The following is a 16228-nucleotide window of genomic DNA, read 5'->3' as shown; positions in this document are numbered from 1 at the left end:
TCGTATGATTCAGGATCAAGTGAACCGACGTATCCAAATACTGGTAGTGATTTTACGATTGAAGCTCGATTGGGAGAAAATGTCAACCTTCAGTGCACTTCCAGTTTAGGAGAACCAGCGTTCGCTGAATGGAGAAAGGAGTATTCACAACTTCCAGCAAGTGCAAGAAAAATTGGGGTAGAAAATCATTTCTTAATTCTTTTTTCGCCTTTTTTTTATCATAATAATTTAAAATGGTTTAACTTTTACTATAAATGTTTTTTTTCTTCTTCAGCGCAACCTTTACGTAGAAAATGTAACAGAAGCGGATGCCGGTACATATATATGTAGGGTGTCAAATCAACGTGTGAGACAGGAGTCTAAAGTGATACTGAAAGTGACAGGCGTCATCCCTAAATTTAACGGGGACGGCTGGTTAGCCTTAAATACCTTAAACGATGCTCACATGAAATTTACGATCGAAATTTCATTCAAACCTTCTGGTATGTGTATATAAGAAAAGCCATGTGCTTTAATAGTTTATGTACGCAACATCTGATGATTAACTTATTTCACTTAATATTTTAGATCCGAATGGAATTATTCTTTTCAATGGTCAAAATAGGGAAGGAGGTGACTATTTGGTTCTCCAATTAGTTGACGGGGTACCAGAATTCATCCTCAAATACGATTCATCAAATCCACTCGTTGTAACCGGAGATCCACCATTGCAACTTAATGCTTGGCATACCATTAGGTTGAGCAGAAGTGGATCTAGGGGTAAATTTTATATTTGAAATTATTTTAAATGTTTTACTATTGTACATAATTAATAAAATATTGACATTTCATTCCAGTAACGATGGCTGTAGATAATACCACGCCTTTTGTTGTCGAAATGCCCAACGCGTATGCAGTATTAGATCTGTCCGGACCTTTATATATCGGAGGATTACCAGAGCAACATCCACTTGAACTTGAAGGAGCAACTGGGTATGACTTATTTATATATTGACTGAAAACCATGCCGTATTTGAGTGCCCTTGCTGACAATACCCAGCAGTCGGAATTTAATCACTTCACTTTATCTTAGGCCATTAATGTTTGTGTTATTAATTTCAGTTTCATCGGATGTGTGAGCATGTTGATAATAGGTAACGAAGAAAAGAACATAATGGGAGAAAATATAGCCAAATCTAACGTAAAGGAATGCAATTCGTGTACACCAAACCTCTGCTTGAACAGTGGCGTATGTCAGGTAACGAGGATCAAGTGATTTGTACTATATTATAATATTTCCCTATCTAAATGCCTAGTAATTATAAGTCATATTGCTATAAAAAAATTTAAGAAGCTGTCCATTACATTATATAATTTATATTTTTATAAAAGATGCTCTTTTATTATTTAAGATTATTGATATTTCCAGGAAGCAAGAAACGAGCGAGGCTATACTTGTCTCTGCGCCGCTGGCTACGCTGGCTTGAACTGTGATCGTACAGGTGAAGCATGCCGGTATGGACTTTGTGGACCTGGGAAATGCAGTGACACGGCTGATGGATACAAATGCGCTTGCCCAGTCACATACACCGGCAGGAAGTAAGTATAGATAGTGCTAATTCAATAATATTATACCTTTGAAATTGTAAGTGTAGTTTTAACGGCATGGTGTTTACAGCTGTGAAATAAAACAAAACATCGATTACCCGGCCTTCACTGGGAGCGCCTATCTGGCGATCAAACCACCGAAGACCTCTCGATTCCTCCGCATGTCCATGAAGATCAAGGCCAAGCCTCCTGTCACTGATGGTATTATAATGTACTGCGCCCAATCCACCCGGGGCTACGGTGGATTCACTTCCCTGGCTGTACACAACCGCCGTCTAGAGTTCCGTTACGACCTGGGATACGGTATGTACATCTACAGATCAGAACTGCCAGCATTAGATACATAGTTTTTGTTCTAGAATAATATTTTAATATTATTTAATTTAGGAACGGAACCGATTGTTTTGATAAGCAACAGAAGCCTCGAACCCCATACATGGACGGATGTCAGTATTGCAAGAGTTGGGAAAGTTGTCTCCTTGAAAATAAACATGAATGAAAACTATGAAGCTAAACTAGGATCTACAAAGGTAATTGACTTGTCACCTGAATAGTGATGGAAGTACTAACATAGTATAAAAGGTATATTATTAAATTTAATATATACACCTATTTTAGGAACTTACTTTAGACACGCCAATGTTCGTGGGAGGTGTCGATGATTCGATATACTTAAATAACAATACCGGCGTCACCGGCGGATTCAGTGGGTGCATTAAAGATGTGAGTTACATTTTTTATTAATAGTTATTTTAGTTTTGAGAGATAAGAAATAATAATAATAATTTATTGAATTTAAAAATTATCAAAATATGCCAAGAACCTTAATAATTCTCTGATTCCAATGGCAGGTAACTCTCCACGGTGATCAACTGGATCTCATAAACGCTTCGATCCAATCCGCAAATGTACAGGAATGTGTTAACTATGAACGAGGAGATATATCTTCGGTGAGTGAATAGCAAAATTTTACCTAACAAAATATATATTGCTAATCATGCTGGAAGTAAATTTATTTACATGCTCATTCGACTGTTGACGGGATTTTTTCTTTTTCGGCGACGTTTTGTTAGTTAACAAATCTTCTCTTTGAACCTTGAAAGTCCTTTATAAAATAAATTCTGACCGAAATCTTGCTACACAAAAATATACCTAATTTCACGTCGATTAGTTTACCAATTATTGCGAATACAAGTAACGAAATGCTATTATTTTGTATAGGACGAAGAAATCTGTAGTCAATGCCGCAATGAAGGCTATTGTCTGGATGCTGAACAAACTTCCTGCACTTGCCCCGCGGGTTTCACCGGTCAGCTTTGCGAAATACGAGTACCTTTGGGTCGTCAAATAGACCCCTGCGCATCTTCGCCTTGTCAGAACGGCGGTACTTGCAAAATTGATCGAAGCTCAGTCGTAAACTACACCTGTGACTGTCTTCTTGGATACACTGGTCCCAGCTGTCAAACAAGTAAATAATATAGTTTTTTATTGCTGGTTAATCCCTTTTTAAATCTTCAGCGACTAAATTATAAATACAATATCGAAATATCGTAATTTGTCTCAAAAAATATTGGATTACTAAATTTAGATTTGCTCCTTCAATTATTTTGTATATTACTGGTAATATAAATTCTTATAAGAGACACGTGTAATTCCTTTGTCATCGAGTAATATTATTCAATGTAGCATAACAAAATGTGGTGACAATTTATGTTTACTATTAATTAATGTTCACTATCGTTAACTACTAATATCACTATTATACTAGTGTTTACTATTAATATTTTTTTTAAGTGTTCCAACCGCTGCAAAGTGTTGGATTCAGTGGAAATGGATATTTGGAACTACCGGCTATATATTTACGATATGACCAACTTGAAATCGAACCTGCACTCATAGCCCTTGCTTTCCATACACACCAAGATGGAATCCTATTATATCAAAAAGAAGCTCAGTCTTCCTACCAAGGCGACTATGTCCTATTAAGAGGTAAGTTTTGAACTTTAACTAAAAGTGGTGTTGTAAACAAATACTTAAAACTTAAAACCTTTGGACATAAAAACGTTAAACGAATTTACATATAATACTGACAATAGCTTACACAACAATTCCTAAAAAAAATATGTTGTAAAAAAATTCTTAATATTTTTCACTAGTGGAAGGAGGAGCTGTCGTTATGGAATGGGATGCTGGCAGCGGAAGCAATAGAATTGTAATCGACGATGTACTTGTTACCGACGGAGAACGCCATCAGGTGAGTAAAATGTGCATAAAATTTGTCGAAACCAATGAGGCCAAACCATCTTTTAGGAAACTCATATTGTTAGCACAAAAATATGACTTTGAACTCCTATTAACTTGTCATATTTACAAAAATTTTGCAGATCATCGTCAAATTCTACGAAGACAGACGTGTCGAGCTGAACGTTGATACGGTGACGAGGAGTGAGGTGACAGCCGGTATATCCAACGTCATGAACGCAGACTCAAACATATATATAGGTAATGGGCGGCTTAAAACTTTATTTGAAACTGCTAACATTAAAGCAATATCACCTCAATAATTTTTATTTTTTTCAAGGTGGAATTCCTGAATTTTTGAAGAGAGATGTCAACTTCCCTGGATTAGTAGGATGTATAGAGCAGGTAGAGTTCAGGAGAGGACGCGGTGAAAATCTTGGTAACATTGCCGTAGCTGGTAGAAATACTCAGCAGTGCAAAGAGTGAGTATGTCTATTTATGTTTATTAAATAACTAATAATTATGTCAATTACAGAACTAACAATTTTTTTCACGCTGCTCGGATACCTCAGTTCCATGTTCCCTGATGTATATCCCTTCTTCGAAGAGATCGAAGTTTTTGAATCTCCCCCACCTAATTACCAATACAATTCTCATAATAGGCCTAAACCTTATGGTGGTCTATTATTTGTCTTGCTACCGTCCTTTGTGAGCTTTACAATAAATTTATTTAAAGATCTGCTTATACTTTATCTGCTACTCCCGAGGCGGTAGGTATTATACTAAGTGGTAATAGTCTTGTGTTAATTAAAAAACAAAACTATATCTATACATATATTTATATATTTCTGACGTAATAATTATAATATATATCGTTTCAATAGTTATTGTTATTATTTTTGGTGAACGTATTTAATTATTTTATTCTTAAATTTACAGTATCAGATATTATTCACCGAACGAATATTAAATTAACGACTCATGATAAAACAACTACATGACGAAAGGTAAATAATAATATATTATACGAGTATATTATTAATTTCATAGATTAGATGAACATTGTATATTTTTATGTTCCAGACGATCTTCTTAGTTAATACAGCCATGCAGTCCTTTCATCGAAGGGAAACTGTCTCCAAATTAATTTCAAGTTCCAAGCAAATTATGTCAATTGAATGATAATTGTTATTAGCATATCTAACTATATAATACTATTTATAATAAAATTCCGTCTCCTATATATTTCACTCCTGAATTCTACATGTGGATTTGAAATTTAATATTCTTAGTGTTATCAAAATGTATCTACGGCATATTTGACTTATAAAAAAATTATATAAAATCTCAGGACAATACTGCTAGTGTATAATGATATATAGATAACTAAAATTTATAGTGGGATGCTAAAGTTGTTATTCCAATATATGAATTTCAATCATCACGCTGCGTGGATGATATTTTCTTCGAAATGTTGTATGTGGTGCCATAAAACTTGAATATAACATAATTTTTGTAGTTATAGTGGAAACCTTTGCATGTTTTTCTTTACGTTATCTTATTACCTCCAATAAAATCAGTATGAATCCCCCTTGTTTGCTAAACAATATAATATTGACTAACGTCTTGTGCCAAACCTGGTTTCATTTGTGTTTAGTTTATGCCACTGCCATTTTTGCTTTTTTATTCATTACTTTTAAGTATGTAGGTAGGTCGCCGGAATAGGCAAAAGAATATTTTAATTTTAAGATTTAGTAATATCATTATCACTAATAATATCAATGGATTAAACGTTGTTCTGTAAAAGTCAACTGCGGTCGCATTTAACTTAGATATATCGCCAGTGATTCAGTTATCCATTTTTTGCATATTTTATATGAAACAAAAGAACTATATTCGCATAAAATGTGTTTGTTATATTTAGCTTGGCTAAGATGTATGAATAACCTAAGTTAGCTCTGAAACTGACAAATATAAAGGTTATCTCTATACTTTTCAAACCTTTAACAGTATCTTGATGTATACTACTGCTAAGTAAACAAATGCAATTAACAATAAAACTGTGTATAAACATTTTATACTTTCATTTCAATCCCGTCTTATTCAGTGAACTCAAATAATGTTATGATAGGATTCAATAAATGTAAACTAAGTCCTTCGCAATTGATGAGAATTTCAATCTTCTCTTTACAAAACATATACTTGTATATAAAACCACTATTAGATTAAAAAAATTCTTATTATTTACAGCCATTTAAGGTCTTAATGAGACCATTAGCAGACGCTAGCAAATATTTTATTATATAAGTAAGATTAATCAACACCAACATAGATACTACCTATTTCTATCAATAGAATTAATCTTACCTATAACAAATCACAAAATAACTGAAGTACTCTTAGTCTAAATTTACATGGTACATACGAAAGCAGCCTAAAACGGAGCATTAACAGTTTTTTAATCACAAATGTTCTCACAACATACTATTAACTTCGATTATTTACTGAAAAACTTGCAACACTTCCTATGTCTTACTGATCTCCATATATAGTTTAGAATATATTTTAACATAATTATTTCTATGAATAAGGTAATACAATCCTTCGAAATCCTTAAATTTATCTAACTTACATTGTTTTACAACGAAATTACCACTGAACTTGCAATAGCAGTCTTCAGTTGGTAATTGAAAATCACATTTTACCTTCTATTTAATCACTCTCTACCACCAAATTTTAAAAACATTTAAATGATACTAGTATTATTCGGATATACTACGCGGATTTTATTATTTAAAAACTACATAATCCCGACGTTTCGGTTACTTTGCAGCAACCGTGATCACGGGCAGACGTGGTGTGAAATTCACATTCATTCATTCATTCACACATTCACATCTCGTCTGCCCGTGATCACGGTTGCTGCAAAGTAACAGAAACGTCGGGATTATGTAGTTTTTAAATAATAAAATCCGTGTAGTATATCCGAATAATACTAGTTTCATTTAAATGAATAAAACTCGCGAAAATCTTAGATCTCATTTTAAAAACATATTCGCAATCTCGAGCGACAAATGAAATTTTCTTTCTAATCAAAATAATGTTTTCTGGTAATGGCGTAAAAAAGAGGAATTTCAGAATAGACCCTCGGCATATTTAAAGTTAAAATTATTTAATTTACTATTGATTCTTTTGGTACGCCGAACATACTCACTGAACCAATAAACACAATAACATAAAAGACAAGATATACTCGCAGTAAATAACTTATAATACATTTTTATTCATCGCAGGATACAGGTTAAAATTTTATTGATTATAGGTAACTTTTATTTATTGGTTAACTATATTATAAAATATATGCTGGGATAGATCAAAAAAAGAAAAATTGTACGAAGTATGAAACATATTTAATATATGAGAATACTGTTTCCAATAACTATATTCATGTATCAATATTTTTTTCACTCTCTGTTACGTATAATTATTACAGACATCAAAAACACGGTTACAAATTTCAAGGCTGAACGACGTTAACTTCGGAGATGTGCTCTAGGCGCTGAACAGGAATTCCATAAATCGAAGATTATCAGAAAACTCACTTGAAATTCCTAGCAATCCTCTTGGGAAAATTTACTTCAACAAGTTTACAGGCTAGGTTCAAGATCTGTCTTCTAGATAGTGTGCTTACGAATCATAAGGTTTTAGTAATATCAAAAGAAAACATGCATTCATTTCTATGGATGTCAATTTATATTTAAAATAAATAAATTTCTAACAATGAAGTTCAAGGAGTATTAATAACATTTCCTTAGGTTTTATTTAGTTTAAAGAAAATAAGTTTAATAAGGCGAGTTCACCTTCTGCAGTAAACGATTTCTTAGACCCCTTTGATTGCAATCGCTCAACCAGTTCACGCACTTCTTTTCGACATTATAGTATATATCATTAGGGATAACAGTTACAAAAGGATCATTTGACTCCGATTTCATCACGAGAAAGTCATTTCTTCCTGCCTTTTGAAGATAGGGCCTATCCAAAAGTGACGATGTCTTTTTTGATAAAGCGTTAAGAAGTTCCCTTTCTATAATGGTTGCCAAATCATCTTTAACTGTGTTTTCTTTGTTAACGCTCACAACACCTTCCTGACGTAGCCATTTGTTTATTATTTCAGCTTGGGACAGAACTCTATTTAGATGAGCATCCTCTTCATCCGTATTTGACTTTCTTTGACTCTTGTCATACGATCGATATGTTTCTTTAGAACGAGCTATAATTTTAAATAGTTTCTCCAAGTCTAAAGAATTGTATTCACTTTCATCTGATTCATGAATATTACGACCGTGTACACTATAATAACCGATAACTTCTGTCAAAATAATAAGAACTATGGCTTTCAAACACTGCCGTTTATTCATTGTGATATAATTCTAGAGGAAAATATTATTTTTTTCTTTGAATAAGAATGTAGGAAAACAATCCAGAACTATTATCAGATTTATAGAAATCTGAAATACAATTGAAAATATCATTCATCTGTGAAATGTGAAAATCAAGAATGCGTAAAATTAAAAACAAAGACCGAACCGATTTTTTGTTTCTTTTATTATATCTTCACACCGCCATCATAAGAAAGTTATGTTGTTTTAAAGCAGACCAGAAAAGCTCTGGTAAGTAAATAGATAAGTACTTTAATAGTTTACTTTTATTCAGTTACAAAATTCTATAATGTTTTAGTTGTTTGGGATTGCTGATTATCTAATACAAAATATTGGATTAATGATATATGTAAATGAAATTTTAGTAAAAGTAATATACTCAAAAACTCGAGCTTGATTTTAATTTTTATAATAGTAAGACATATTTGATACTTTCGATGGAACTCACACCATAACTAAAGGGGAGGAGGAGGAATGTAGAAGTCAAAAACACTTTTTTTACATTAAAAATTTTATAGTATTTTAAGCCACTCCAATTCTTACAAAGACATACACAGCCATCTAGTGGGAACATCGATAAACTCTGCTCGTCCGCATTCAACAGTTACGTATTGGACAAAGGAGTTGAAACCGTAGAAAACGCGCTCTTAGCTCTTTCGTCGAATTAAGGAACACTTCAGAGGCAAAAAAAAAATTCAAAACTGGCGAAACATTGACTGCTGCAAAGAGGCTTTTAAAGCAACAAAATAAAGATTCTTTTATAATGAATTATGGTTTTTAACAAAGTACTAAATGTTATATCACTTCCTTGGAGACTATATAGCGAAACCTTTTTTTTTAAGCTAAACACAACTATTTCAAAATAATACTTTTCAATTATCCCAAATATATATTTATGTATATATTACAATTTATATAAATTTCATATTTTCTAAACCAATGTTTTCAAAAGTTTAGAAATAAGAAATTTCCAGTGAACACTAATACTATTTAAATTTACTAACGAAAAATTGAATTTCAGTTACTTTTAAATTCAATTACTTTTGAACTTCACAGACTGTAACGAAAAATTGTCAAGCCTTGTTACTATTCTCTCGATTTTATACATTTATACATTTTATAACAACATAGCCACATGTATTTTTTGAAAAGGGAAAAACTAAAATAATAAAGTTAATAATAAGGCTTATCGCGTAAAAAATGTTAAAAGAACCTTAATATATTTTACAGTCTTGCATAAGATATTTACGTATTATTTATTATTAATAGCCAAAGCAGATAATAGGCTTATCGCGTAAAAAATGTTGAAAGAACTTTAATATATTTTACAGTCTTGTATAAGATATTTACGTATTCTTTGTTATTAATAGCCAAAGCAGATAATCTTTGTTAATTGAGTTTATATAACAGCTATATCCGAGTGTCACATTTAACAATACTATATCTGCCTGAATTGCTTCGTAGTTTGAATAGGTACAAAGACAATAGTGATACTATAATTTTCACGTTATATATCAACACTGCAACCGATGTTTAATTAAACACCCACACCGACCGTTTCAACCTGTTACAAAAGATTTCAATAAAAATGTGTCACTATGTAAATCAATGTTAAAGCCTCTGTTATGTTTATGTACAAAACAACAAAAGAGCTTGGTGTGTTTACAAAAACACGTCATGTCAAACATTTTAACGGTCAGCAGGTTTTTTTTTTTACAACAAAGGTTATAACGTGTACCGATATCGAGTATTGAAACTGCGTTTTTAATACTCAGCAGAATGATTGGAATATTGAATGTGAAATCAAAATATCATTGTCAAGTTCATCTTGAATGTTAAAGTACTGAGTATAGCATAAATATTTTCATTTGTTATAGATTAAATTTTATGTAACGTTTCTGATAGTGGAAAAAATATTAATCTTTACATATCATTTTAAATTTTATCTTATCCACATCTCGATATAATTTTAGTATCACTTTAAACTTTTTTCTTACATGACCCTGATTTTTTTGTGACTGATTCAAACTTTAATATAGGCTTCCATTTTTGTTTATGTTTATAGTAGCACACAGCCAACAAGCCTACATGACAGGAAATGACAGGCCGTTCAAACAAACAATTAAACAAGAGGTCGTGCCATCGAGGTGTGACTACAAAGACAATTCTCGATACAAAACTTTGCTTCGATTCGTAATAATTCTGAGCCTGAATTTTAAAACTTTATATTTATGCTTTAGATTGAAGTCTTTTCCTGATATTTTGTTAGTCCTGTCAAATTTTAAAAAATACTTGAAAACGTGAATACTCAGTTTATTATAGATCTGAACAAATAATAGCACTTATTGAAGCAGTTAATTTCTACAAACAGAAGATGTATAACGGGTATGTATAAACACGACGAAATCTAGGCAGCACCATAATTGTTAATTGCATAAATGAGGAAGTCACATTTACAGATATTTCCAAACTATTATTCAGATGTAAAAAATACTTTATAGACCATATTTTTATTAATATATTACATTGGATGACTTCATGTGTAGTTTTGGTGGCCACATATGAATTAGAAAGTTATAAAAATCACAGATAAGTTTATTACGGCCGGCGTTAGGTTAGGTTAGGAAAAGCTGGTTTGTATGCAAAGAAGATTTATTTAACATAACGTTTTATTTACATCTGACATAGTTTTTTAGCACTAAGCGGCCGCGACAGATCTTTACGTCTGCAACAAATACGAACACGCAGAATGCAAAACATTTTTATTGGCCATGTTTGATACAGATAACATAAAATAGCTGAATAGTTGATTTATGTATCTATTTGATATTCCAAATAAAAGAGTATATTAATTTGAAAGTGATGTTGCAAAGAGATCATTGATTTAACAACCGTTAACGTTATCTACTACAACCTATGTAACAACATCAACCTTCAAATTGGTTTTCAGTTTAATTTCATTATCATCACTAGCCCATATGTGTCAACTGCTGAGCAAAGGCCACTTCTCACATTTCGAAAGTTGAGCATTAATTACCACGTTTGCCTAAGGTACGTTGGCGATTTCAAACTCATAATAAGCCCAGGTTTCCTTACGATGTTTTTATTTTCTACTTGTCACTGGTGTCTAAGGACTGTCACAAAGTACATATAACTCGGAAAAAATTACATTGGTACTTGTCAGGTTTCAAACCCGCTCCCCTGTGCTGAACTATTCTCTGACTTTCATATGTTTTACTTCCAGGGCGTATGGCACCCATATACCGAAAAACATTTTAATTTTTTCGAATGCTACGAGTTTTTCACTATTTTATATTTACATGAATTCGACGTTTCGGTTCCCTTACAAGTTACAGCGACCGTGATCACCAGTAGAGGGGATGAAAGGGTCTTAGACACCGCGAAAATACAAATATTAGATATCATTTTGGTAACTACATATTGTTTTAATTCTACACAAACACATAAAGGTCAAACATTCATTATATTCCTAACGCCATCCCAAATTTCTTATAACTTTCGACTATAACTTACTTGTAAAAATTAAAATCCCGTAACAATTAGTTTTGAATTGATGGCAAATTTGGAGCGTTTTATCTCTTTTCTAAGTCAAACACCAACAGATTATAACAATGGGAAACTAAACACTAGTTAGACGGTAAACTTGAAAGCTATTTATAGCTTACAGCTAACAAACACGAGCATATTGAATATATCAATGAAATTATACAAGTAATATACATGTTTGATAAGATGAGAGATGGACGTTTATTAGATCTGTGCATTCACTATAAGTGAAATGTATACCGTCCGACAGCTACATTGAGATGTTGACATTGAAATTCTATCACATAATATTACAACGAACATGTATGTGACGCTCGCTAGAATGTACATGTGTGCGTTAATCCCAGTATTTCATACATCGATAATGCCAGACGAGTTTCTTATCTAGATTAGTTAAACCAAATTAAAAAAATATATATCCACCACAGTAACAACTATAGAAAAATCATAAAATTAAAATGTTTACATGTCAGTTTATAAATACACGCTTAAGATGTTTGTCTGAAATTTCATTTTGAATTTTGCTATAGTACGGTGTAGTTGTGGATGAAGATTTGAAAATAGTTTTACAATCCAGCTCAGTGAGAATGGTGAGTAGATTTTTTTAATACAATTAATTTGAATGTTGCTGGCTGGCTGTTATTGGCTTTCATATCAAAGTAAACTTATGTGAACGTTCGTCGTTAGATATTATCTATAGAGGAAATTAAAGATGCATATGCACACAATAAATAATTAAGAATAATGAAACGTAAAATTATGAACAGAAATTGTATATTCATATAAACAGTAGAAGCTAGAACCGATGTTAATATTTTTATTTAAGAATCGTAAATCATAATTAATTTATGACAAAAAAAAATTGTTGTGTACCTGTTTCAATCAGTACATTGCAAAAAGTTGTTATTAAATATTTTATTTTTATTATTGTTTCTAGGTTTGAGGTGTTATGGTTATATTTAATGACAAATTTACTTTAAAAAGTTAAATAAAATTAAAAAAAAACAATAAGTAAATTAAATACATAGCATAGATAAATATTAAAGTCCGTATATATATGTTTATATTTTGTCAGAAAAATTGTTTACTTTTGATTAATAAATGTCTAAATTTCTAACTCTAATCCAGTTTTCACCTGCTGCCTCTAGTTTCACCCCGAGAACTTCCGTTAGAATGACAGACATAATTCCAATCAACGCCTCTCTCCCTTCCTGGCAATACATTGCGTAATAGCCACATAATAAATTTATTATAAAAAAGTACTTATTTTTTTGTTAAATTTGCACAATATGTCTACTAACTTTAAAATCTCAGAAATGCTTAACATGTTAATAAAAAAAAAATGAGTTCAAATTTATATTAGTTCCAGAACATATTAAAAAGAACAATTTTGTTATCTCAGAAATAGTAGGAAAAAAATGCTGGCACGTTTTATTAGTCCAGAACAAAATAGCTTTAATCTGTTGACGTCACAGAAAATACTCGTCTACCATAACGAGTAGATAATCTTATTTTTTTTAAAATAGTATACAGATTTAGAATCTTAACATTTCAATAAATATAGTAAAAATGGACTTTCTGTATAAATAAATATACAAGTACGTAAAGACATTTACACATATCCTTCTTTCAAATATATCGTCAAGTGTGTAACGTACCTAAGATGCTGTATAATATAATTGTTAAGAAATTAATAGAATTATATTCTAAACTCGTTCGTTTAAGGTAAACATGAAATAGAGTTTCAATTCAAAGATATACAAATTTTGCCATAAAAGTATCCTCAAACATTTTCTGTTTACATTGCAAATAAATAGTAACAAATTACTCTCGATGCCGTGATCGCGTGTTGATTTCTGAACTACACTTACCCTTCATGTAAGAGTATTCACGAGTATTTTTGTTTCTAATGTGTATACAAAGGTTAGATTGAACGTATCCTCTATAAACAAAAATCTCTCAGCCTGTAACGGTTTAATTTCGATACAAATTAAAAAATAATAATTATACGGGTAAAAAAAATATATTTATCAGAAAAATGAAGGTGTATGTTATAGCTATAATAAAAAAAAAATCCATTAAGTTACTTGCAGTTATCATAGGCATCAATATAATTGGACGGTAGGTGGAACTTCCGGGAGCACTTTCGCGGTCTCGTCCCGAAATTACTCGGGACGGCGAACGCTCTCGGAAGGCTTCTGCCTAATCTCGGTGGTCCAAGCGCGACATGCCGGCGCTTGTACACCGGCGTGTTGCGTTCGATGGCGCTGTACGGAGCACCAGTGTGGGCCGGTGCCCTCTCGAGGCCGAACGTGGCGTCGCTGCACAGAGCGCAGCGCGTCATGGCTTTGAGAGTGGTGCGTGGATACCGCACGGTCTCCCACGAGGCGGCTTGCGTGCTCGCTGGGACGCCTCCCTGGGACTTGGTCGCCCAAGTTCTGGCGGAGGTGCACCAGTGGCGCGCACGAGCTCGATCCCAGGGTGTGAATCCGCCCTGGGATCCGGTGGATGGTTGGCGACGCTCCGCACACGAGGAGCTACTCCGTCGATGGAGGCGGCGGCTCTCCGAGCCAGTGGCCGGGTTGCGCACCGTGGAGGCGATTCGACCGCTCCTTAAGGAGTGGGTGGATCGCCGACACGGTTCCTTGACCTTCCGGCTGGTGCAGATCCTCTCGGGGCACGGTAGCTTCGGGCGGTATCTGTGCTACATAGTCGGAAGAGAGCCGACGGCGGCGTGTCACCATTGCAGTTGCGTGGATGATACGCCCGACCATACATTAGCGGAGTGCCCTTCGTGGGAAGCGGAGCGTCGCCAACTAATCACCGAAGTTGGCGCGGACCTTTCGCTGCCGGCCGTAGTCAAGGCTATGGTAGGTAGTGAGAGGGCCTGGGCGGCGGTGGTCTCTTTCTGTGAGGTTGTCATCTCGCGGAAGGAGACTGCCGAAAGGGGGAGGGAAGATGATCCCTCCTCGGCGCCGATGCGCCGACGTAGGCTGGGTCGTAGGCAGCGGGCTTATGCCCGCCGAATGCCTCCCCAGTGAGAGGAGCCTGCGGGTGTCGGAGGGGTAATCCGATGCCCGATGATCCAGGCAAATGGAGAGCTGCAGGCCTTACGTTCTGGCAGGCAGTTCTTGGAGAAGGAAGGGGGGTGTGGGTGGGGCCCACCTCTCCTACCGAAGGCGGAGTCCCCTTTTAGGGGCTCGTGCGTAGTGAACGGATGAATGGCAGGCCGTCCCCGTTACACTAGCTTACGCACTGCGCCGAGAACGTCGAGGTGGTTTTAGTGGGTAAAAATCCCACATACCCCGACCGGGTTCCCCCTCGGTCGGAAGTCTTTCAGAAGATTTCCCCTCGTTACCAAAAAAAAAAAAAAAAAAAAAAAAAAAAGGCATCAATATAATTAGTTTAAATGTTACATTTTTATATAATAATTTTGATATTAATGAACGAATTTTGTTAGTTAAAAATTATATTCATTACATTAGCATGATTATAGTTTACACTATTTTAATATATTCTCTATAAGAAATAAATTATTTAACTTTCATGAATCGTAAATTTTATTTCGTTTAACTGACCTTCTAATAAATAATTGTTAAGTCTAACTAGTCATCAACTGATGTGCGAGTTTTTTGCAATTCACATAAAACAAATAACAATCCTAGGCTGTTTACTAATTTTATATTATTAATTAATCACTCACAAGCTATTTTAATGTAAAAGTTGAAACAATTACCTTTGGCCTTCACCTCTGACCTTTGTATCACCCAAGTATTATATTGGCCGGCTTTTACGCCGCAACTGGCTTTTGCGTTTTTGTTTATCGTATATTCTTTATCAATATTATTGATAAAAAGTGTTTTTTTTGTTTATCGACGAACGCTTCCTGCTTTTGTTCGAACCTGCTATTGTGTGTTGGTTCGTTTTTCAATAATTCACATATTCAATAATTTGTTTTATTTATTTAAAAAAATCTGGAAGTTACGTTACGAGTTTTTATGTCCTATTTATTCGGGCGGAATTTTATTTTACTATCCACACTATGATTAAATAAATACTATTTTAATAAAGTGGCCTTAATTAATTTGTATTAATACACTATCTGTCAGTTAGTTCCGTCGACATCAGTGGAGCGATTACAGAGGTTATCGGGCACAATGAAACATATTTGGTATACATGTACTAATGTGTATTAATTCTCGTCCATTGACTAGAAGACGTTCCTTCAATGTTAAAAACAGACAGTTTAATTTAATTAATTTGCATTTGTTTACTTTTTGATGAAGTTACAAGTATGTTTTTGTTTGATTTGAGATTTTATTTATATCACGTCATATCCTTATTGCTAAACAAATTTTTCTGTAAAAATGTGCACCCAGAAATAAATCTTGTAA

The 16228-nt window shown here is 33.6% G+C and overlaps 2 protein-coding genes across 8 annotated transcripts in view; both read left to right on the top strand.

Annotated features, from left to right (window-relative positions):
- The window catches only part of LOC116777086 (basement membrane-specific heparan sulfate proteoglycan core protein), an 88917-nt gene extending 83016 nt beyond the window's left edge, over positions 1–5901 (top strand). For all 7 annotated transcript variants that reach the window (XM_061526130.1, XM_061526128.1, XM_061526129.1 and 4 more), the window contains 17 exons: positions 14–177; positions 275–482; positions 568–759; positions 837–972; positions 1102–1237; positions 1409–1578; positions 1658–1890; positions 1975–2117; positions 2206–2310; positions 2439–2537; positions 2809–3055; positions 3382–3576; positions 3744–3841; positions 3972–4089; positions 4169–4310; positions 4768–4835; positions 4912–5901. In XM_061526130.1, coding sequence (XP_061382114.1) covers positions 14–177; positions 275–482; positions 568–759; positions 837–972; positions 1102–1237; positions 1409–1578; positions 1658–1890; positions 1975–2117; positions 2206–2310; positions 2439–2537; positions 2809–3055; positions 3382–3576; positions 3744–3841; positions 3972–4089; positions 4169–4310; positions 4768–4798 — 2417 coding nt within the window. In that variant the 3' untranslated portion in view covers positions 4799–4835; positions 4912–5901. The remainder of the gene's footprint in view (positions 1–13; positions 178–274; positions 483–567; positions 760–836; positions 973–1101; positions 1238–1408; positions 1579–1657; positions 1891–1974; positions 2118–2205; positions 2311–2438; positions 2538–2808; positions 3056–3381; positions 3577–3743; positions 3842–3971; positions 4090–4168; positions 4311–4767; positions 4836–4911) is intronic.
- Positions 5902–12033: 6132 nt separating this feature from the next.
- The window catches only part of LOC116778111 (PDF receptor), a 30296-nt gene continuing 26101 nt past the window's right edge, over positions 12034–16228 (top strand). The window contains exon 1 of the mRNA XM_032671986.2: positions 12034–12424. Coding sequence (XP_032527877.1) covers positions 12422–12424 — 3 coding nt within the window. The 5' untranslated portion in view covers positions 12034–12421. The remainder of the gene's footprint in view (positions 12425–16228) is intronic.

This window comes from Danaus plexippus, chromosome Z (assembly GCF_018135715.1).
Source record: "Danaus plexippus chromosome Z, MEX_DaPlex, whole genome shotgun sequence".
Taxonomy (NCBI): Eukaryota; Metazoa; Arthropoda; class Insecta; order Lepidoptera; family Nymphalidae; genus Danaus; species Danaus plexippus.
Note: the sequence above shows the minus strand (reverse complement) of the source record. Positions and strands in the feature narration are given on the sequence as shown.